This window comes from Chenopodium album, chromosome 2, assembly GCF_948465745.1.
Source record: "Chenopodium album chromosome 2, dcCheAlbu1.1, whole genome shotgun sequence".
In the NCBI taxonomy this organism is placed as follows: Eukaryota; Viridiplantae; Streptophyta; class Magnoliopsida; order Caryophyllales; family Amaranthaceae; genus Chenopodium; species Chenopodium album.
This window is the reverse complement of record NC_137835.1, coordinates 20,125,001-20,148,572: the sequence shown is the minus strand read 5'-3', so window position 1 is coordinate 20,148,572 and position 23,572 is coordinate 20,125,001. Positions and strand designations below refer to the sequence as shown.

The following is a 23,572-nucleotide window of genomic DNA, read 5'->3' as shown; positions in this document are numbered from 1 at the left end:
AGAAGGTGTAAAGCCAGTTGGATACAAATGGGTATTTGTGAGAAAACGAAATGAGAAAAATGAAATTGTTAGATACAAGGCAAGACTTGTAGCCCATGGTTTTTCTCAAATTCCAGGGATTGATTATGAAGAGACATATTCTCCCGTAGTTGATGCAACTACGTTAAGATTTATGGTAAGCTTGACAGTCTCATAAGGATTAAATATGCGATTGATGGATGTAGTGACCGTATATTTATATGGGTCACTCGATACAGACATTTATATGAAAGTGCCAGATGGACTAAAATTACCAGAAAACCACAAGCCTAGACATCTACTTTCCATAAAATAAAAAAGGTCACTTTATGGATTGAAACAGTTTGGAAGGATGTGGTATAATTATCTTAGTGAATACCTTATGAAAGAAGGGTTCAAGAATAATCAAATCAGTCCTTGTGTTTTCATTAAGAGATCACAATCAGGATTTGCAATTGTTGCAGTTTATGTTGATGACTTGAATATCATTGGAACTCCAAATGAACTTGAAAGTACTGTAAAATACTTGATGAAAGAATTTGAGATGAAAGACCTTGGACAAACTAAATTTTGTCTTGGATTGCAAATTGAGCACTTAAATAATGGTATTTTTGTCCATCAGTGATCAGTCTAACTACACTGAAAGAGTGTTAAAACGTTTTTTTTATGGACAAAGCGAACCCAACAAACACCCCGATGATTGTTCGGTCTTTGAATATGAAATATGATCCATTTAGACCTCGAGAAGAAAACGAGGATGTCCTTGGTCCTGATACCATATCTAAGTGCAATTGGGGCTCTAATGTATCTAGCTAACAATACTAGATCCGACATAGCTTTTTATGTAAATCTATTAGCCAGGTTTAGCAACGCACCAACAAAGAGACACTGGAAAGGTGTAAGACACTTACTACGATATCTACGAGGAACGAAGGATCTTGGTTTGTTTTATCAACCAAGGCAAGATGCCACCTTCATCGGATATGCAGATGCTGGATATTTATCAGACCCACAAAATGCCAAGTCATAAACTGGATATCTGTTCACCTACGGTGGAAATGCAATTTCTTGGAAATCAACAAAGCAAACCTTGACCGCGACATCATCAAATCATGCTGAGTTGATGCCCTTTATGAAGCAGGACATGAGTGTGTATGGCTAAGGTCAATGATCGGCAATATCCAAGAAGAATGTGGGATGAAAGAAGTAACTGAAAATCCAATCATCATTTACGAAGACAATACTGCATGCATCGCACAAGTAACCGAAGGATATATCAAAGGTTATAGGACTAAACATCTATCCCCAAAATTGTTCTTTACACACAATTTGCAAAAGGAAGGGAAGATAAATGTCCAACAGATCCAATCATCTGATAATCTTGCAGACCTGTTTACAAAGTCCCTGCCGTCGAAGAGTGTTGACCGGTTAGTCCACAATATTGGGATGCATCGTCTTCGTGAACTGCGTTAAAGTTAGGGGGAGCATTATATGCACTGCACTCTTTTTCCCTTCGATCAGGTTTTTATCCCAATGGGTTTATCCTGACAAGGTTTTTAATGAGGCAGTACACTAAAGCATATAGTAATATACTCTTTTTCCCTTAGCTATGGCTTTTATCCCAAGGGGTTTTACCTAGCAAGGTTTTAATGAGGCAACAAATACCCTATTTTGTATGGACATTCAAGGGGGAGTGTTAAGAGTTAATTAATTTAGTCATCAATTATGGTGTGAATATCCACACTCCATTTCTTCATTGCATTTAATGTAGTAGCCAAACCTTGTTGTCACCCTCTAAGTTTATAGCCCACAATGTAATAGTGATTTTTACTACTATAAATAGCCATGCAAATTCACTTGGATGATACACACAAAAATATTACCAAGAGTAATATATACAAGTAGTAATTCTACTTCTCTTATTACCTTCTTCTCTTAATCCTCTAATTTCTATATACTCCCTCCGTTTTTTTTTTTTTATTTGCATCACTTGGGATTGCACGGAGTTTTAGAAGAGTAATAAAATGTTGTGAGTGGGTGAATAAATTATTATGGTAAAAATAATGTGAGGACATGGAAGTGAAAGTATGTGAGAGAGATTAGTGGGCACCATGAGAGACAAATAATAAATTAATTTGAGTGGGGTTTAAATTAAGATAGAGAGTTAATAAAATATAGTTTAATGTTACTATATATAGAAGTGATGCAAATAAAAAAGCACACCATAAATGGAAAGTGATACAAATAAAAAAAACGAAGGGAGCATTTCATAACAAATCTACACTTAGTATTTAAAAACTTTAACCAAGAAACTAAGGAAGACATATGTCTCCATCCATTCTATTACACTTCTCTAACCATAGTGCCACATGTCATCTTACACTATTAATTTTTTATTACACCATTTTGTTTAATTCTTTCATTTAACTTATACTTCATCTTTCATACACACTTCATCTCTCCCCTTTAATTCAACCTTTTCCTATTCTCTCTCTAATTTTAGCCCATCTACCTTCTATTTAAGCCTATTTTTCGATTAAAGTTCCAAAATTTTAATTTATTTAATCATGATTCCGATTACATATTATACCCTATAATGACTTATTGATATTTCCTCACTTATCTCTCAATAAAATTTTTCTGATTACATAATATACCCTATAATAACTTACTCATATTTCCTCACTTATCTCTCAATACAATTTTATATGAATATAACCCGTACATTGCACGGGCAGAAGGCTAGTTTTAGCATTTTCAGCAAAATGTCTAAATTGTCAAAATATCCAAATACAAGACGTTGTCTATTTGGATAATTGGTCTTTCATTTGTCTTTTAGATTAAAAAAAAAAAAGACAATAGTAAAACTTGTGCATACCCAGTCGTTACACCGGCGGCCGGCAATCACCAGATTCACCACCTTCATTCCTCCGCAAAATATCATCTTTCTCATCACCTATCTTCTTCATTTCACCCCCTTTTTTTCTGGGTTGACCTTTACTTTCTTCTTCTTCCTCAATTTCTGCTTCAATTTGTCCACCTCATATTATCAAATCCTTAACCTTTTTTCCTGTCAATTTCTTGACCCATCAATATTTCTAGTCAACTTTGCTCAAACTCTTAATTGAACTCATTTAAAGTCCCAAACTTCACGAGATTTCAACTACCCACAAAATTTAATTAAAACCCCTTTTCAAAAATTCAATCTTTTTTCTAACCCATGTATGTTTCTTCAACTCCCTTTTTTTCTCTGGTTTTTTTTTTTTGACTTGTTAATTTATTTATGGTCAGTTTTTTTAAATAATTTTCTGGGTAACAACCCCATTATCTGATGTAGATCGGATAATTTTGGGTTTTTTTTTTATGGATCCTTGTAATTTTAAGTTGTTGTAGCATGATTTAACAAGGTTGTTTTGGGTGACAATGAAAAATAAGGTTGTATGATCATGATTGTTGTTTGGGGGTTCATCATTTCACTAATTTGTTGCTGTTTTTTTGGTTGTAGGGTTGAAATACATGTATATGATTTCCAATGATTATTCATGTATATGACTGCCAATGATGTTCGATTGTGGTTATGGTCAGAAGGATAAGTTTGTCAGGTAGCAATTATCTGTTATTTTATCTTTTGCTCTTTACCGTATTCTGATGAATTTGTGGCCTTTTGATTTTCATATTGTTAGACCTTACCCTTTAAAAAAATAATAATAAAAAAAAAAATATTGTGACCCTCTTTCCGGGTTGGTTGGGCGAGTTAGCGAACCCAGTGATTTGTTTGTGATAATCCAAGTATAAGAGAAACAGTATAAAAAGAAGTGCGGACATGATATGTTTATTTCTCATTTTATGATTCTTCTCTATGAAATGTCTTAATTTTGCAGCAATGGTTTTAAACCTTTGAATTTGCCTATATTGCACCTGGGATGGTTTTGTTTTAGAATGTTTTTTGATTTAGGAGATTTGTTCTGACTGTTGTTATCGTTACTCCACTCCACAAAGTTGAAGTAAATGCATAATCCGGTATAATGTGACCTGGAGACTGGGGATACGCATTATGCTGTCATCATGTGGTCCTAAGAGGTTTAGTAGTAAAAATGTTATTGTACTCTCACTTTTCACTGTTTCACCTATGTGTATCTCAGATAGCAAATTAAAATGTTGAGCATTATGGAATGATCTTGATCTTTTTTTATTTTATTTATTGAGGAATATATTATGAAGTAATTGATTATTAGTGCTTTATTAAAATCTTTTTGCTAGACTGGATAGCAATATGGCATTTTGGCTAATACTTGGTCATGAATACTGATGTAAGCTGCTTGACTGCACTTAGAAAGAGACTTGAAGTTTATTGACTTATTTCAGATTCTTGTATATAATACTTGATGCCCTTTTTTGTTTTGTCAATTAGACTAATTAGCTTATCAGCCAAACATAAAGATCATTAGCACACAAGTTGTTGAATGGCCTGGATAGATTGAGTGCACTTAATGTGGATATGAGTATGATGCTTTTGGCTGCTCTTATTTTCATTTATTTATATTTTCTGTTTTGTGTAGGTTGGATGATTTGGATTCAACAGCTTCACTGTCTCCTGCTGCCGCTGGAGTGAATAAATGTCGATTTGGTATTGAGGGGCTTAATTGTGCTAACAATAATAATAATAATAACAATTATGCAATCAACAGATCATCTAATTCTTTTAAGAAAGGTGTGATGAGAGGTTCTGAAGGACTCCGTTCTATTGGTAGATCGCTTAGATTTGGGGTTTCTCGAGCAGTATTTCCTGAGGATTTAAAAGTCTCCGAGAAAAAGATTTTTGACCCACAAGATAAATTTCTGCTACTTTGGAATAAACTATTTGTGGCATCATGTATTTTTTCGGTTTCTGTGGATCCCTTTTTCTTCTTTCTTCCAATTGTCAATCCAAAGCTGAACTGTCTGGGCATAGACCGAAAGTTGGCTGTTGCAGCCACTACAGTGCGTACAGTAATAGATGTTTTTTACCTCATTCGTATGGCTCTTCAATTCCGAACTGCATATATTGCTCCATCATCTAGAGTTTTTGGGCGGGGTGAACTTGTCATCAATCCTGCTCAGATTGCAAAGCGGTATCTGCTGGGCTATTTCATCATTGATTTCCTCTCCGTACTGCCCTTACCACAGGTTTGGATTTCTTTTATCACTTTTTCTTTTGTATTAAGTTATTAACTGCACGCTCTCCATTGATTTTTGTGCCATAAGTGTCATGCCTTAGTGTGTGCATGAAACTAATAATTTAGTTTTAAGGGGGCCAAAAATGTGATACTTTTTTTTTCCTTTTCATTTTTGGGAAGGGGATTAAGATATAATAATAGCAAATTATGAATAATTTATAAACTGGTATTATCTGATGCATGTGTGCGAGAGAGATTTTGATTCCTCAACCACAAATTAAATCAAAGCACATACGGTTTAACATTGCTTAACACCTTCAATTATTGAAGCATGTGGAAGCCTTGTTACACTTTATAATGTTTTTATATCTAAAATATTGTACTAAAAAGAATATAATGCTCCTGTACTGAAGTTGTCCGAGAGGGCAGTTACTGAAGTTGTCTGAGAGGGCAGCTAGTGAAGTCCATGTGACCATGCTTGATTTCAACTTGGCAGCATTGCTGGAGGTGGAGAGCAGTTGAATGCCTCCCTTTTTTCCATTACTGTTTTTGGTGATGGGTTTGCAATCTTTTTGGGTATCAGGTTATCTAGAATTGTTACAAGAGCATAGTCTTCCTCACTTAATTGCTTTAGGCTTTCAAATGAAAAGTGTGACTAGAAATGAATTAAGACAATAGATCTTTTACAAGTGTATGCACTGCAAATGATCTGAGAGAGACCAGATTCTATACATCAGATTTCTTAAATGATATTGACCTGAGTCTTTCATACTTTTATGGGGTTGAATGCTGCCGGTGATTTTCTCTCTTTTTTGTCAAATTTGATTAAGGATTTGCATCCAGTTTTTTCATTAGGATAATGTCTTTTATATTGTCCCCTTTTTTTTTTTTTATTATTTTTGTTATATATATATTTTTAATTTTTAATTTGTATTCATTTTGGATTGTAGCCAAAATGTTAGTGGACAAACTGAAAGATAAATCTTTGAAAAGTATCTTTCATTGGTAATTTGGTACTTGTTCATCGTCTTACTGTGATGACGTGAAAATAAATACTACCTCCGTTTCATATTATTTGCAATGATTTGACATAAAGTACTGAGGAAAAATGTCTAATCGTTGCAAATAATATGAAACGGAGGTAGTATTTGTGAGATCTAGGCCAGAAGTAAGCATGTTCTGACAAATTCTGTGTTGTTTCTTCCTTTTGATTCCCTTTTCTTTTGGGTTCCTTTGGCAGATTGTTATATGGAGGTATTTACGGAGGCTGAAAGGTTCTGATGTATATGCTACCAAACAGGCGTTGCTTTTTATAGTCCTGATTCAATATATCCCTAGATTTGTCAGAATCATTCCCCTCTTTTCAGAATTGAAAAGGACATCAGGTGTTTTTGCTGAAACTGCGTGGGCTGGTGCAGCATATTATCTGCTTCTCTACATGCTCTGTAGCCATGTAAGTAAATGCTTTAACTTAAGACTTTTGTCTTGGCTGTAGGTCTATGTTCGCTTATTGTTCTCGATTTTTCTTTGTTGGTTAAGTAGATTGTCTGATGAGGGAAATAGTAATTGGGTTTTAACGCAAGATGATGTCCACCTAAGAGGCATGTGGCCTTTTATTTGTTTTACCCACATATGGGGCAAGGAGATTTGTTGTCATTGCAATGTGATATGTTACAGCGGTTTGGGTTTTGGGGGGGGGGGGGGGGGTACATGGCAGTTCCTGGCCCTTGTAAGAGAAAAGATAAGGGAAATGGAGGGGAGGGATATGGTAGGAGAATTTCTTATTAATTGTTAAGAATACAGTCTTTCAAATTTGGAAAGATTAGGAAGGAAAATTAATTATACAGATTGATTATCACGAAATTATAATTTTATCCTTTTATTTTCTCTCTAAACCAAACAAACCACTCTCTCCTCTTTCTTTGTCCTCGGCCTCATCCTCGGCTCACAGAAGCTAGTCAACTATGGAGGCTGAAATCATCGGATAGCAATTGAAGTTCTCAAAGTCAAATCCAGATGAAGCTCCTCAAAGCCAAAATTTCCAGTTAACTCAAAATATGATCATCAATTCCAGAAAATTAACTCTCAACATTTCATCTTCATCAATTTTCTTTCGACCTGACTGGTTTTTTCTTTGTCAAACCTAATTTATTGTTTTTTTGGCAAGAAAATTATAGAAAGTTTATTGGACATCAATTGAAGTTCTTAAAGTCCAATCCAGATGAAGCTCCTCAAAGCCAAAATTTCCAGTTAACTCAAAACATGATCATCAATTCCAGAAAATTAACTGTCAACATTTCCATCTCAATCAATTTCCTTTCGATTGTGATTGGTTTTTTCTCTGTCAAACCTAATTTATTGAGTTTTTTGCAAGAAAATTATAGAAAGAAAAAATAGAGAAAAATTTTTTGGGAGTGAAAATAATTTCTAATTTTGATGATAGCTCTTAAGAAGAGACGAGATGAGTTTGTCCAAGTTGACTCCGTGTTGAAATTCTTCTTCTTGACTCTGGAGTTGAATTTCTCTTCCCTCCTCTCCTTACCCCTTCCTTCCCCTTCCTTCCTGTAATTGTATCCAAACAAGCTGTAAATGATCCAGAACATTCCATTGTAGAAGATGGGTTGATTGTTTCTTCTACTCTTTACTACAACATTTAAATCACCACCAGATGTCCAATTGTACTCTTTGGTTTTGCTCATCCTAAAACCAGTCTGTCATACTTGTGTTAGCCTCACTAAGAAGCATAGCACAATTAAGGCTTTATGTTTACCCAGTAAGCTTACTTAATAAATAGTGCCTGCCACCTCACAGTGAAGAAATAGATTAGGATTAAGTTTTGTACCTTTCTGGCGGATATTAAAATAATCTAGAAACAAGTGCTCAAGTTGGTCAGCAGTAGATAACTAAAAGTGTTTAGTTTTACTGTTGCTACACAGAAGTCTTAAAACTTTATGAAAATTGAAGAAGCATAGCACAATCAAGGCTCCATTATTATAACCAAAAAGTTAGCCCCAGCCACCTCACAGGGAGGACTGAGTTCTGTACCTTATTGCGATCCAAAGCCTCAATCTCATGCCTCACCAGAAGAGAGCAGCTAGCAGTGTAGATAGCTGTGTAGATAGCTAGTAGAGAGAAGAGGAGAGAGAAAATTAAATGTTGGGAGTGAAGGAGAGAAATAGGAATTTTATGATTGAAGAGGGTAAGGGAATTTGTTACTCTAAATTTTTGAGAGGTAACAAATGAGGGGTAACCATTACCCTTAAGTAATGGTAATTGTTACCATGCCTTCTAACCAAACGCACGATAGTGTTATTTGTTTAATCGAATCCGTTTCCAATCCAAAAAATACACCAACCAAACGCCCCCTAAGTGTTTAGTTTAATCGAATCCGTTTTCAATCCAAAAAATACATTTGCTACTCAAAAGTTTAAATTAGATGATGGATTTGATGTTTTTGATAGAATTGCTCTAAAGCATTTGGGGGCTTAGATTGCTTCTTTAAGATAAGTTATGACTTATGAGATATAACTTCTGAATTACTCCCTTCTCTCTTTCTCTCTCTCTACCATGGATTTATAACTTGGTTCTTTTGTTACATAATTGTCATTCATTTATGGATTTTGGATTATCCATTCCACAAAACCCCTTTATGTCCCCCGCTACAAGTCACATATAATTCCTCGCTTCGCGCATTATGTCATTATGTGACGGTGACTTGCCATGTTAGTATGTTTTTATCCTGTCAAATCCATTCTTTTGTCTAATAAGTTGCCCAAAAGTGGAAGTTAAAACATGATATTCAAGGAATTATTTGTTCACCAAGTATACTACTCATATTATGATAAGTTAATATTTTATTTTTAAAAAAATACTGTTTAAACTTCAAAGATTTACTAAAGACTTGAAAAGATTAACGTGAATCTTCTGAAGAAATTCACACTGCATTAGTTGCGATCCGCTCTATCCATCTATTACAATCCATTTCCATGGCACTGTGACCGGCCTCTTTTTTAAATGTCTCTCTACCATTCTTAGGCCTTGTTTATACTAAATTATGGGGGAAATACAAATTCATGGGAAATTTATAAATGGGTATTTGTTTGGTTAGCATAACAAAGTAACTAGGTAGGAAGTTGAAATCTCTTGAGAAATTGGAAGTCCTAAAAAACATAGGAATTCAAGTATCCACCCCTACCTTGGCCGCTCAAACTTCCCACATTTATTTTTGGATGAAATTACATTATTGCTCCCAAAAATTTGAGAAATTAGTTAACATTGTTATAACACATAGGAATAACATAAAGTTAACTGAACAAAACGTAGGAAGTTAATTCATTGGAAACTATTTCCTTTATGTCAACCAAAAATGATTATAGAATTTCCTAGGAAATATAACTTTCCATGCATGGTTTTTTTTCCGATGGGAACTTAATGCTTATATTCAACCAAACAAGGCCTTAATTTTCCCCTATTCATACAAACTTCTGCTGTGCTACACATAATGACATAAACTAATCTAATAGAATTAAAGCGGAGATTTATCACAAGCTTATGCCCTAGCATAAGATGGTAAGATATGAGGTATTGGGGTCTAGATGAGTTATTACATTATTCTGACCGCATGCGCTGAACGCATTTAGGTTTAAAAATGAAACACGATAATTATCCACTTATGCCTATGTTTCAGCAAGAACAAGCAAACTCTGTCTCACTTTTCAGTCCTAAATTTATCTACCCAAAGGCTTGGCCAAAAATATTCTTCTTGTTTCATTATGAATGTGTGACATCTTTGTGGCAATTAACGTCATTTGATGGTTGTTTTTAATAAGTTAATAACATGTTAACTGGATGTGGACTACTTTGCTTTCACTTTTGAGTTTTTGGTATTGTCTATCTTTATTGTGTTTTTGCATGTGATGGAATTAACAATGACTGACTGCAACCAATTGTTTGGTTCCTCTGAATACTAGGGTTTGGAAAGTCGTAAGCTACTAAAATTCTCTTAAGGAATAATGTATATGTAGTGTGTGTGTGGCTTTGTTATTTTTTTTAATCAATAATTTTGTAAATGCTCTATGATCTTTGGTGCATGTTGAATTAACTGAAACATCTTGTACATAATGACAAAAAACACACGAAATACTTTTCACTAAAACTCAACGATTTGTTTTTATTAAACTCTGAGATTAACTGTGACTTTTTTAAATGGAATTATTACAGATAGTTGGGGCTTTATGGTATCTTCTAGGCATGGAGCGTAATGATTCTTGCTGGCAGAAAGTTTGTTATGATAATAACAAAAACTGCAGCTATAATTTCCTGTATTGTGACGATCAGCAATCACAAGGCTATCAAACATGGAGCAATATGAGTGAAAAAGTTCTTTCTGCCACTTGCTCTGGGAAAGAAGATGATGACGGATTTGACTTTGGAATTTTTGCACAGGCTTTGACATCTGGCATTTTCTCATCAAGTAGCTTTATATCTAAATACTGTTACTGCTTATGGTGGGGGCTACAAAATTTGAGGTAAATACGGTGTAAGATGACCTTAGTTTATATGGTGTTGCTACATTTGTCCTTTCTTGAACTTTGTAACTGATTTCATGCTCAGATATTGTCATTACATCACCTCGCACCATTCTCAAACTATCAATTAATGTTTTTCCATCAAAGTTTTCAATAATTATACATTTTAAATTCCTTCATCAACCCAATATTCTTCATCTTCTTTTATTTATTTTTTTAATTTATTTATTTATCTATTTATTTATTTTTTTAATTTATTTATTTATCTATTTATTTATTTTTTTTTTACAGATTTTACAGTATATTTATAAGGAAAAGTCTATATCAATATGTTTTGTTTTCAAAGTCACTAGTGTTTAACTTTTCCCATCATCTTTCTTTGTTAAGATTTAAACTTAATATGTTATGATCCATCCAATGAGGTACTTCAAATCAATTTATGTTTGCAATAAAATTATGTAGAGTATGTTTAGGTCACAGCGGCTTGCTAGTCTGCTATGTTGCACGGCAACGAGAAACAGAAAATTTTGAATTTTGGATTAGCAGTATTCATGCAGTAGTAACTAGTAAATGTGGAAATACAAACCTAAAGCAACATATGGATAATTTTGCTTATTAAGAGAGTATGAAAAATGGGTGTATTAAAGTTAGTTTGGTTTATTCATAGATATTTTGGAAAGGTGACCCTCTAGTGACTTGTAAAATATTGTTGAGTGGAATAAACTTAATCGACATTCAGAGAAAATTTTGCCCCTTGATTTTCCTTATGCTTCCAAGAATTTAAGTTTTGCAACTAAGTACTGTGACCTCATGAGAGTTTTTGTGCTTCACAGCTAGCTGGTGGATAACTAAGGGTTCTGTTAGAGATATCGCTGACATGTCCATAGGTGTGAGTCAAGATTCCAGGCTTGTTCATGAGCTTTTACGCATGGTGGCAGTCTGATATAATGTTGATGGAGAGAGAATAGGTGGGTGGTGGTTGGTAATTTTTTGTTGGTGGTGATTGATGAGACATAAGAGTGAGAATGTCTTTCAATAATGGTTACAGAATTGAACTGGGAAGAAGGTTTTTTTATAATGATTTTTTAAATCAACAGACAAACATACTTTGAGTTGTAAGCTGACTGCAGTAAGTAATATTTTTGTGAGTGCAGAAAGTAATACACTAGGATAGGTTATTGGCTAAATTATCAACTAGGCTTAATTAATGCTTCAGCAATCATTGCTTCACCTGCTCACTGTGAGTGGTTAACACTATATTTGTGTTTGTAAATTGTCAAGTTCTGTGCACAGATCTCATAGCGTACTTAGTGCTCATTGATGGACCTTTGTAGCTAATTGGTACCAAAAATTGTTTTGCATTTTGTTCTTTGGCTGATTTGATGAAGTTTCTTTTTCTTTTTCTTTTTCCTTTTTTTTTTTTTTTTTTTTTTTTTTTTTTTTTTTTTTTTTTTTTGTCTTTTCATATACTTTCTCAGTTTTTTAATACTTGCAACACTTCTCTACAATGGAATTGCCACAATACTTGCAACACACTATAGTTGGAAAGTTTTTTTGGTTGAAAGCTGTACTATTACCCTTATTTAAAGCTCATGGCCCATTTAGTTATATTTCTAACAATCTCTCTACCTCATTTTAAGTGTGTTAATGAGGCCTGCTTTTCTTAATTATCGTGAAAAAAGTGTGTTGCAAGTATTAAAAAACGGAGAAAGTAAGAATAATTGACAACATTTTTAAAATACTTGATGGCTAAATATTTCATGGTGATTTATTTTTATCTGTATATGTTTCAGTACACTAGGACAGGGACTTCAAACCAGCACCTATCCGGGAGAGGTCATATTTTCCATTGCACTTGCCATTTTTGGGCTTATTCTCTTTGCCCTGTTGATTGGTAATATGCAGGTAAATAACTAATATAAATAATATACAATTAAAGCTTGTTAGGAAGCTCTTGTAGCCTTGTCCGACATGCTTATATTATTGTCTAACAACGTTCCTCTTTGCACTGTTGATTGGTAATATGCAGGTAAATAACTAATACTAAATATAATTTAATCTTGTTAGGAAGCTCTTGTGGCCTGGTTTCCCATGCTTATATTATTACTCTGTATGTAACAATGTTCTTCATTGAAAGATGATTGCCTTAGTTGTAAGAGTTTATAGCTTTAACTAGAATATTCATATACAATTGATTACCAAATATGTATAAGCTTGTATAAGCTGTCCAGCCTGACCCTAGTTAGAGTGGTGCCTAGTTCAAAAAGTTGTTTGAGCTTTGGTTCATTCAGCATAGTGTTTGTTCAACCCCTGTTGTATAATGCTTCACTAGCTATCTGTCTTAGTTACGAAGTTTATTAGAGCAGAAGTTCTGTAGACTTCTTTATAATTATCAGCTATCTATGGTAACAATGATCTGGAATTAAATGTTATTTATAATTATAGTATTTTTATTGAAGGGAAAGTTTTTTGTCTCCAATATTCAGAGTGTCTTTGCAGATCTTTGAACAGGAGACACTGGATCAAATTCTAACCTGATCTGCAAATTCGTATTCTAATAATCCAGTTGAATTTTCTGAGCTTTTAGACTAACTTTGAACTGGCCCTTTGCTGTATAAAATCTATTTTTGAGGCTTTTGGAGCACCTGATTCTAAGACAATTAACTCGCACCAATTTTTTGTGCAATGAGAACACAATAATGTTGATAAATGGGCTTTAAACCAAAATTGTTGATTAATTTTCAATATAGACCTGAACTAAACTGTGACTTGAGTGAGTATTTGAATAATCTGATATTGACCTGAGATATAACTAATTACACTGGTATTATTGTTGATTTAAATGTTTTCTAGCCTAAAGTGACTCAACCTAAACCCGATAAACTGGTAGAAAATGGGGTTGATTAAAGTCATTTGATTTTGTGCTGTTCTTGCAGACTTATCTTCAATCTCTTACCATTCGACTTGAAGAGATGAGGGTCAAAAGGCGTGATTCAGAGCAGTGGATGCATCATCGTTTGCTGCCTCAGGAACTCAGGGAACGTGTTAGACGATATGACCAATACAAATGGTTGGAAACACGTGGTGTTGATGAAGAGAGCTTGGTCACTAGTCTACCTAAGGATCTCAGGAGGGATATTAAGCGTCATTTGTGTCTTAAGCTAGTGAGAAGGGTAATTTTCTTCCCTTTTTTGGCTTCCATTCTTGCTTATTGATTTCTTACACTGTTACCTAGATACATGATTAAATTATTGGTATCCTTGATCTATGAGAACATCTGAATTGGGTGGGGTTAGAAACCTTTTTTAGACAACAACGGAGAATGCATTTTTAATTTATCAGTTTAAACTGTGAAGGATGAGCTGCCCTTGGACATATAAAGTTCATAATAGCAAAATATTAAGTTTCTTAGTAGCTCATTTCATTGGTGCTTCTTTCTCACGTGAATTTAATAAAATCTCTTGAAACATAGTGTATGTCACTGGAGTTTCAACTAGTACTCAAGTGACTTATTATTGCAATTTGATGAATACAACCTATGCCACGCAAAGTATTGTCTTATATGATGTTCTTTCTAAAATAGTTTGGGTTTATGTATTTTCCTGTATTAGATTTCAGCAACTTTTAGTCTAGCTAAATGTTTCCAAGGTCCTTGAGTTTGTTTTTTTTTTTTTTTATAATTTTTTTTTTTTTTTATAATTTTTTTTTTTTTTTTTTTTTTTATGCTTACGATTTGATGAATTATAAAAAGGGGGTATCTGTTATATCTGTTAAAATTTCTCTATGCTATCAGTCTACTTGACATGCCACTAATAATGCTTGTTTAAAGTAGGAGAGTTTAAATTACACATCTGGTATTAAATGATTTATGATCCAATTGTAATCAAGCACAAATTAAGTGCACACATCTTTAATTAACTTTGACATGAAAAAAAAAATGATAGACCAATATTTAACAATTTATTTTAAAATTTAAAAAATTGCTGTTTATTAGAAGAAAAAACATACGTGCAGAATATACTACATTTAATAATAAAATCTATTATTTTTTCAAGCGAAATCAAAACTAACCTTATTTTACTTATCTATCAATTTAAGAGAGTGTATTCACAATAATTTTCGAAGTTTGTTAAGTGAGTGTTGAAAAAACAATATCAACTTAACAATTTTTTTTACAAAAGAGTGTAAAACAGATAAGATAAATGTTTTGTTTTTAGATAAAGAAAAAAGTAGTAGCTAAAAGAAATAATTAAGGAGAACCAACTTAAAACCTTCCTACAATTGAGGGAAATCGAAGGTAATTTTTTTTTGCTTTAGTAGTAGTTTTAGATTATAGTCATGGTGTTATTGTCTTCTTGGGTGGTGAACTTCACAAATTTATTAGTTCTGTAGGTGTCTGTCTTTTAAACTCAACAACTAATGCTTTTCTCATTATAAAAACCAAAATGGTTTGTTGAAGTTAAGTTTTTTTTTTTTTTTTTTTCCAATTGAATGACATCCATCCATTCTCTTCCATGCAATATACTTGCAAAACCTCCGACATTTCTATAGGTCCCTCTGTTTGAAAATATGGACGAGAGATTGCTGGATGCAATCTGTGAACGTTTGAAGCCAAGTTTATATACTGAGAAAACATACATTCTTCGGGAAGGTGATCCAGTTGATGAAATGCTCTTCATTATTCGTGGTCGCCTTGAGAGTGAGACAACTGATGGTGGTCGAAGTGGATTTTTGAACCGCAGTTCATTAAAAGAGGGCGACTTTTGTGGAGATGAGCTTTTAACTTGGGCTTTGGATCCTAGATCTGGGTCTAACCTTCCATCATCTACTCGAACAGTGAGAGCCATCACAGAAGTTGAAGCCTTTGCCCTTGAAGCAGAGGAGCTCAAATTTGTAGCGAGTCAATTCAGGCGTCTTCATAGTAGACAAGTTCAACATACATTCAGGTTCTACTCAGAGCAATGGAGAACATGGGCTGCTCGCTTTATTCAAGCTGCTTGGCGTCGATATTTGAAGAGAAAATTGATGGAGCAGCAGCGCCTCAAGGAAGAGGAAGAAGCTGAAGCTTCAATGAAGAGTGGCAGCGGTGGTGGCTCTTATAGCCTTGGAGCCACCTTACTTGTATCAAGGTTTGCTGCAAATGCCCTTCGTGGGGTCCATCGCAATCGACTCTCCCGGGCTTCTAGTGTTCTGGTAAAACCACCTAAACCTCCAGAGCCCGACTTTTCTGCTGATGCAGACTAACTGCTTGTTTGTCTTGAAGGCGATTATTAAAGCAGTTAGTAATTTTATCTATTTATATTTTTTTGGTGCTTGAAGGTGATTAGTTATGTATAATACATACAGTACCAAATATGCATAATAACTTGTATGAGCGGGTTCAGATTTATTGTTGTACGAAGTGTTATTTATTGTTAAAATCTAAATATATTTGTATAGGTGTAGTCTATAACCATCCGAAGCTGGTTTATTTGTTCAGGTGTCGAACTTAGTTTATGTTTTGTCAATTTCTTTAATCATCAATATATATGTTGATCAGCAGTTGGACCTCCGCAATCATCAATATGGCGCGACATAACCACAGTCCAACAAAAGCAGCATAATCATGCTCTACATAACCACCAACGATGCCCTTGTTTGGTTGTTCCTATAAACGCGTTGTCTAGTCCTCGTCCACACAAGGCCAGTACTACTTTTGATACCTTATAAAAAGAGTGCATAGTTTAAGTCATTTAAATCATCATTATGGCATGATCTTTAGGGAGGAAGAGAGAATATGTAGTACAACAACATGATAAGTAGTAAAGTAGATCATCATTCATTGCATATAAAAACGCTTAGGTGTGAATGGATAACTTCTTAGTGCCATATAAAAGTAACTTCCATATAAATTTCAAATAAATTGACCGTCAAAGTGTCAATTAAATAAAAAAACAGTAAAAATTATACTTCACGCTTAGATGTGAATGAATTAAACAATAAAAGTTATAAATGAAGTACTTTTTTTTTTATTATTATTATTTATTTTATTTTTTTTAAATAGTTGCAATCCTTCTCTTTTCACGCTTGTCGATTAATGTTTTGAATCGTTAATATCTTTGATTACCAATATGTAAAAATTATAAATTTTAGATATTAAAATTGTACAAATCGAGAAAAATCTAACAAGATCTCACATGACTACATATATTTTTATTTACGTATACATCGTCAACGCTAGTCAAAGCAAAATGCATGAATAGTGTAAAGTTCAAACTGTTAAAACTAAAAAAAAAAAAAAAAAAAACCGAAGTAAAGACAGAATTATTTGCAACTCCGCAAATTTGTGTTTGCCGAGCAATACTTGAAAAGGGAAGACTTCTTAACCATTCTATCATTCATGATGATTCGTCAATTCTCTACAAGAAAACCAATAAACTAAATATTTCGTTAATTACATAACAATAATTTCATCAAAAGATGTGTTGCAAGAAACATCATTCTCCTATTTTAATTGCTTGTGTTTTTTGACTCGTAGCCAAAACCGTGTTGTGAATGCTTGGTTAATCATTTGGTCATTCCAAAAAGCGTACCATCTTCATACCCTTTGCATAATTCAAGGAAATATACGGCCCTTTGAATCATTGAATAAAAGTTTACAATATTTTCTCTTTAATCTTTTCAGTCAATGGAGCTACATACATTTTTGGCCCCTCATCAATTTAAAAGCCTTATGATGGATGCTCATGTTCGAAGCTTGATTGCAATAGAGGTCTATATGACTATATGTTCTCATTTTTGTGGGGTCGAGAAAATTTCTCACTTAAAACTCTACATTGAGACGATCTCATAATCGCAAGTGATATTTGGTGTTAGTTAACAAACAATCTCTTTAAGCAAAGACAAAGCTAACTATGTGAACTTTTTATACTTTGCTAGTGATACTAACACGTCTTTTACATAAAATGAAATACATGCATTAACATGATCTTTCATGATTTTTACAGATTATTCATAATTTCTTGATCAAAGTTAAACATTGACATGCGTCCAATAATCATTATTTAATCCACATTACAAGATAGTACTCCCTATCACTAGAGAAGATTTACACGTCCATAGAAGCTAAGGTAAGTGTGAATTGAAAAAGAGTGTTGAAGAATTGGATCCAATAATTTAGCTTTATTGAAAACTAAAAATAAATACTCCCAATACAAGAACATTGAAAGAGATAGGAGGGGACAAAATAACACCAGTCGGTGACACTAAAGTTAGTCATATCTTTGGAAAAAGCTTCGGTATTTACCAATATTATACCAATCTCTACCTCTCTTTTCAATTATCATTATTCAATAGACACTTATTTTTGCATCTTAAAGCTGGCCAAGCCAACCATAAAGTTTTCAAAAGAGATTCTTAATTTCAATAAAGTTGCATTTTATTATTTCCTATTTTAAATATATACAAACTTTTTTTCATTACTTAATATAGATCTTCATTCGTTACATACAAGTACTTTTATTTGGGAGGTTTATCTATTTGATTAGAGGTTTATAAATTATAAGTTACTATATGTACCAATGTAAATAAGAAGACAAACTCCCTTCATCTGAAAATAAGGAGTTCCAATGTACCTAGTATAATTTTTAAACTAGTAATGAATTCATGATTAATTGTATCATTATATACAGCAATAATGTCTGAAAAATGTGTGTATGCGAAAGTAAATATGAATTTTTAAATTCTATTTAAATTTTCAACACAAAAGTGTATAATTTCTCACAAATAATTTTCTTGTATTCAGTTTAAGACATTTTACCCATTATTGAAGTACTTTTATATCTATTGATCTATGTACTACGCATATTTATTTATATTTCCTCACTATGTACCAAAAGAATCTATTCATCTATCCTACTAAGTTTCTTAACATACATATCCAACACGAACAAAAAGATGATTTGAGGCAAATTGAGTATAATCAGTCTTCATTAGCAATTAATTAAACAGAAATTACACAAGCAACGTAACAAACAAAGTTATCTTAATGCTACATACAAATATATGTGACGAAAGTAAAAGTTAAAAAGAGGACAAAAAATGATGGACTCTCTTTGGTTCAGGTACTTGCACATGAAGTTAACTTAATCTAATTATATTGTCATTTCTTTACACACAAAATATAAAAATTAAATTGCATGTCATTCTTCTTTTTTAATTTTCTACTCTGTTTCTTTTGCTTAGCTTTCTTAATTATTTCTCCTCTATAAAACTCACTTCCTCTCAATACCACCTTTCCTCTTTTCTTCTTCTTCTTCAATTCCACCTTAATCAGCTTGCTAATTAACCACATTATTTTCACAATTTCAACCTAAAATTATCAATAATTACTTGCTTCATTTTCATACATCCCTTTCTTTTATTTTCTCCTTTTTATTACTTTGTTCTCCCGTTTCTCTAAGATTCATATTACTTGCTTTTATTCCCCTCCATTATTACTTTCCCAAATATTATAAATTTTTGCTCAATTTCCAATCTATTATATCAATGCATAAGTCCATATTACATAATATTTTCTTCCTTACCATGCAATAAAATTACACCCTACCAAAAAAAAAAATTATGGCAACAGTGAGAAAACTAATAGTAGAAGTAGTAGACGCAAGAAACCTTCTACCAAAAGACGGTCATGGGACGTCTAGTCCCTACGTCGTCGTCGACTTCTACGGCCAACGAAAGCGTACAAAAACAGTCATCAAGGACCTCAACCCGAGTTGGAATGAGGCCCTTGAGTTCAACATGGGTGGACCTTCCACCGTATTTGGTGACACCCTTGAGATCGATGTTTACCATGATAAGAGTTATGGTCCTACTCGTAGGCATAACCACTTGGGTCGGGTTCGATTCAGCTCGAGCTCAACTCAGTTCGTTAGGAAAGGTGAGGAGGCATTGATGTATTTTCCTCTAGAGAAGAAGTATCTTTTGAGTTGGATACAAGGTGAGATTGGTTTGAAGATTTATTACTCGGACGAACCGTCATCACCTCCACCACCATCACCAACACCTCCACCGGTGTCGGAGAGTCCGGCACCGGTGGAAGCTTCTCCTGTAGAGGAGAAGAAAGAAGAGGAGCCGCCTGCTGACACGTCAGCAGCTCCGGAACCGGGTGGTGACGTGTCAGCTAAGCAACCTGATGATGGAGCACCTTTACCTCCTGAAGAGGAGAAAATTAAAAGTGATGATAAAAAAGATGATGAAGAACTACCACCATTACTTCCGGAAGAACCATCATCATCGCCGATGATGGACCCACCACCGGAGATTGAAGTAATGGCGTCGACGGTTTCCGGTACAAAACCGGAAGTTAAAGTTGCCGACAACATCGAGATGAGACCGCCGCCGTCGATGCTACCGACGCCGGCGATCTCGAGAACGGTGTCGACGGCTTCGTTCGAGAGTATCCCAATCGAACGATCGACGTTTGATCTAGTGGAAAAGATGCATTATCTTTTTGTACGTGTTGTCAAGGCAAGGTCACTTCCTACTAATGGGTGTCCAGTAGTGAAGATTGTGGTTTCTAACAACCGTGTAGTTTCAAAGCCAGCTAGGAAAACTAACTTCTTCGAGTGGGACCAGACGTTCGCTTTTGGGCGAGACTCGCCGGAGTCTTCTGCCATTTTAGAGGTCTCGGTGTGGGACCCTCCGAATCCGGGTGCGGCGGATCCTACCGAGGGGTTGTCAATGAGAGAGTTCTTAGGAGGGATATGCTTTGATACGACGGAGATTCCGCTGCGGGACCCACCGGATAGTCCGTTGGCCCCACAGTGGTACCGTCTCGAGGGAGGTGGGGCCAACATGGGTGACCTGATGCTTGCCACGTGGGTCGTTTCCTGAGGCTTGGAAGACTGATACTGCTGGGAATGTAAATTCAAGGGCTAAGGTGTACTTGTCTCCTAAGTTGTGGTACTTAAGAGCAACTATTTTGGATGCTCAAGATATCTTGTTTGCACCTAAAGAGTCCATGTTTCAAGTTAAGGCTCAACTTGGAATCCAAGTTTTGAAAACGAAGCCGGCGGTTAGCCGTAATGGCTCGCCGGCTTGGAATGAGGACTTGATGTTTGTTGCGGCTGAGCCATTTGGGGATCAATTGGTCTTTACATTGGAGTATCGTGGACCAAAGGGGTTGATTGTTGTAGGGGTTGTTCGAGTAGCTTTGACAACAATTGAGAGGCGGGTGGATGATCGAAATGTGGTGGGTAAGTGGTTCACATTTGATGATCCTAACGGCGATGAGAAGGTGTATAAAGCAAGAGTTCAATTGAGGTTGTGTTTTGATGGTGGGTACCATGTGATGGAGGAGGCTGCTCATATGTGTAGCGATTACCGCCCCACGGCGAGGCAGTTGTGGAAGCCTGCCGTAGGGATGGTAGAGCTTGGGATCATTGGGTGTACCAATCTTCTCCCGGCAAAGGCGGTGAATGGTAAAGGATCAATTGATGCATATGCTATAGCTAAGTACGGTCCTAAGTGGGTTCGTACTCGTACCGTGTCTGATTGTTTGGATCCAAAGTGGAATGAGCAGTACACATGGAAAGTCTATGACCCTTGTACGGTACTAACCATCGGAGTGTTCGATAGTTCAGGTGGTTTTGAAAGTGACGAACATTTAGATGTTACACGTCCGGATTCACGAGTTGGGAAGGTTCGTATACGTATCTCCACCCTACATACCGGAAAAGTGTACCGAAATTCATACCCCTTACTTACATTAACTCCAATGGGATTAAAGAAAATGGGTGACATAGAGTTGGCCGTAAGATTTGTAAGAAGCACGCCTAATCTAGACGTGTTACAAGTCTACTCTCAACCATTATTACCTCTAATGCACCACATCAAGCCTCTTGCCCCAGGACAACAAGAGATGTTAAGAATCGCGGCTGTTAAGATCTTAGCCGTGCATCTATCACGATCCGAGCCACCCCTTCGACAAGAAGTGGTTCGGTATATGCTGGATGCAGACTCCCACACTTTTAGCATGAGAAAAGTTCGAGCTAATTGGTTTAGAATTATAAACTTGGTTGCTGGAGTAATTGATGTTGTCAAATGGATTGAAGATACAAGAACATGGAAAAACCCAACATCTACTATACTTGTGCACGCATTACTAGTAATGCTAGTTTGGTTTCCCGACCTCATTATTCCTACATTGGCATTCTATGTCTTTGTAATTGGTGCATGGAACTATAGGTTCCGGTCCCGTGACCCTCTCCCCCATTTCGATCCCAAGATCTCATTAGCCGAAAACATTGATCGTGATGAGCTCGATGAGGAATTCGACATAATGCCAAGCAATAGACCATCGGAGGTTGTTCGTGCACGATACGATAAGCTCCGTACACTAGGTGCACGAGTCCAAACCGTGTTGGGTGACTTAGCCACACAAGGGGAACGTATACAAGCCCTTGTGACATGGCGCGACCCTCGGGCCACGGGGATATTTGTTGGGCTATGCTTTGTGGTGGCAATTATATTGTACTTGGTTCCATCAAAGATGGTAGCAATGGCTTCAGGATTCTACTACCTACGCCATCCGATGTTTAGAGATCGCGCTCCTTCACCAGCCATTAATTTCATTAGGAGGTTGCCCTCAAAAACTGATCGATTATTGTAGTTTACTAGTGAATACATAAGCTAAAATTTGTATTCTATGTTGTATAAGTGTAATTTACTTTGTATGTGCATGTTTTAACTTATTGACCTTGCGATTTCAGTTTTTTGATAATAATTGCAACTACAAATAATTAAATTCCACTAAATCTACTCCATATATGTTTTTTTCAACAAAACAAGGCATAAAGTCTAAAATTATTGCTTCAAATTCATACTACTTGTTTTTGTCTTTCAAACCATTCAACTGCTTGTGTGTTCAATGAACAGTATATCACTACATTTTTTACTTGAAAAAAACAAATGTGGATTGCTTAATAGTTAATACGGAGTACAATGAAATAGCTATATTATCAATTATCATCAACTTTTATTTTAATATCCTACATTAATTTTCATAAACTTTTTTAAATAAGCCTGTGTCGTGCAGCGCAGTTAGTGAGATGGGAGGTTAGACCACATTTTACAAGTCCACAAAATGCTACATCACGAATAATTTAGTCAAATGAGTGACTGCTAAGGTTAGGGAGCGCGCGATGCGTGTGATTACCTTAAAAAAACATTAGTGTAAGTCTTGTTAATCCATTTATAATACAAATTAAACTAAATACAAAGAAGAATTAAAAATTAAAAATTAAAATATGACAGTGGTCGATAGATTGCATAGGCTTCTAAGTGAAACTACTATAAAAGAGCCCCAAATTATTAAATCTACTTATACAAAGTAATGAAAAAACTTTTTAAACAATAATATATTTTTCAATTTTATCATAAAATTTATAATTAGTAAAATATTTTTCCTTAAAATTTTAGGGTCAATTTAACAAAATTACACCGGGCTATTTTTAGTGTTAACATTAATTATCTACTCCATATTGTCTATGGACATATTTTAGAGTTAAGTATTGGTGCATAGCTGCTATTTACATGGTAAGTAAATATCAGTTATAAGACAAAAAATTGGTGAATTTTTTATTCCTTCTAGTGGTACAAATATTGTACCATTGTTATCTATAATGGCTGTAAATATTACTACGGAGTACTAAAAGAACTTAAACTCTAATAGTATAAAATTCATATATAATAATACATTAAATATACCACTATAAGTATAATGGTACATTAAAAATACTACTTTAGCAATAAAAAAAATTGTAAAAATTTAGTGAATTTGCCAATTAGCCCTCTTATATGCATCTCAAACAAATAGCAGGTATGCGCTTA

General features: G+C 34.7%; 1 protein-coding gene and 1 pseudogene across 1 annotated transcript; both read left to right on the top strand.

The window, feature by feature from the left end:
* The first annotated feature begins 2,803 nt into the window (after positions 1–2,803).
* LOC145597185 (putative cyclic nucleotide-gated ion channel 5) lies at positions 2,804–16,218 on the top strand. Its single transcript, XM_081653340.1, has 8 exons — positions 2,804–3,240; positions 3,524–3,620; positions 4,578–5,184; positions 6,415–6,627; positions 10,395–10,702; positions 12,496–12,607; positions 13,639–13,875; positions 15,254–16,218. The coding sequence occupies exons 2-8, from the start codon at positions 3,577–3,579 to the stop codon at positions 15,944–15,946; spliced, it is 2,214 nt and encodes a 737-aa protein (XP_081509466.1). The 5' UTR covers positions 2,804–3,240; positions 3,524–3,576; the 3' UTR covers positions 15,947–16,218.
* A 2,807-nt stretch (positions 16,219–19,025) lies between these two features.
* LOC145584251 (multiple C2 domain and transmembrane region protein 16 pseudogene) lies at positions 19,026–22,487 on the top strand (annotated as a pseudogene).
* The last annotated feature ends 1,085 nt before the right edge of the window (positions 22,488–23,572 follow it).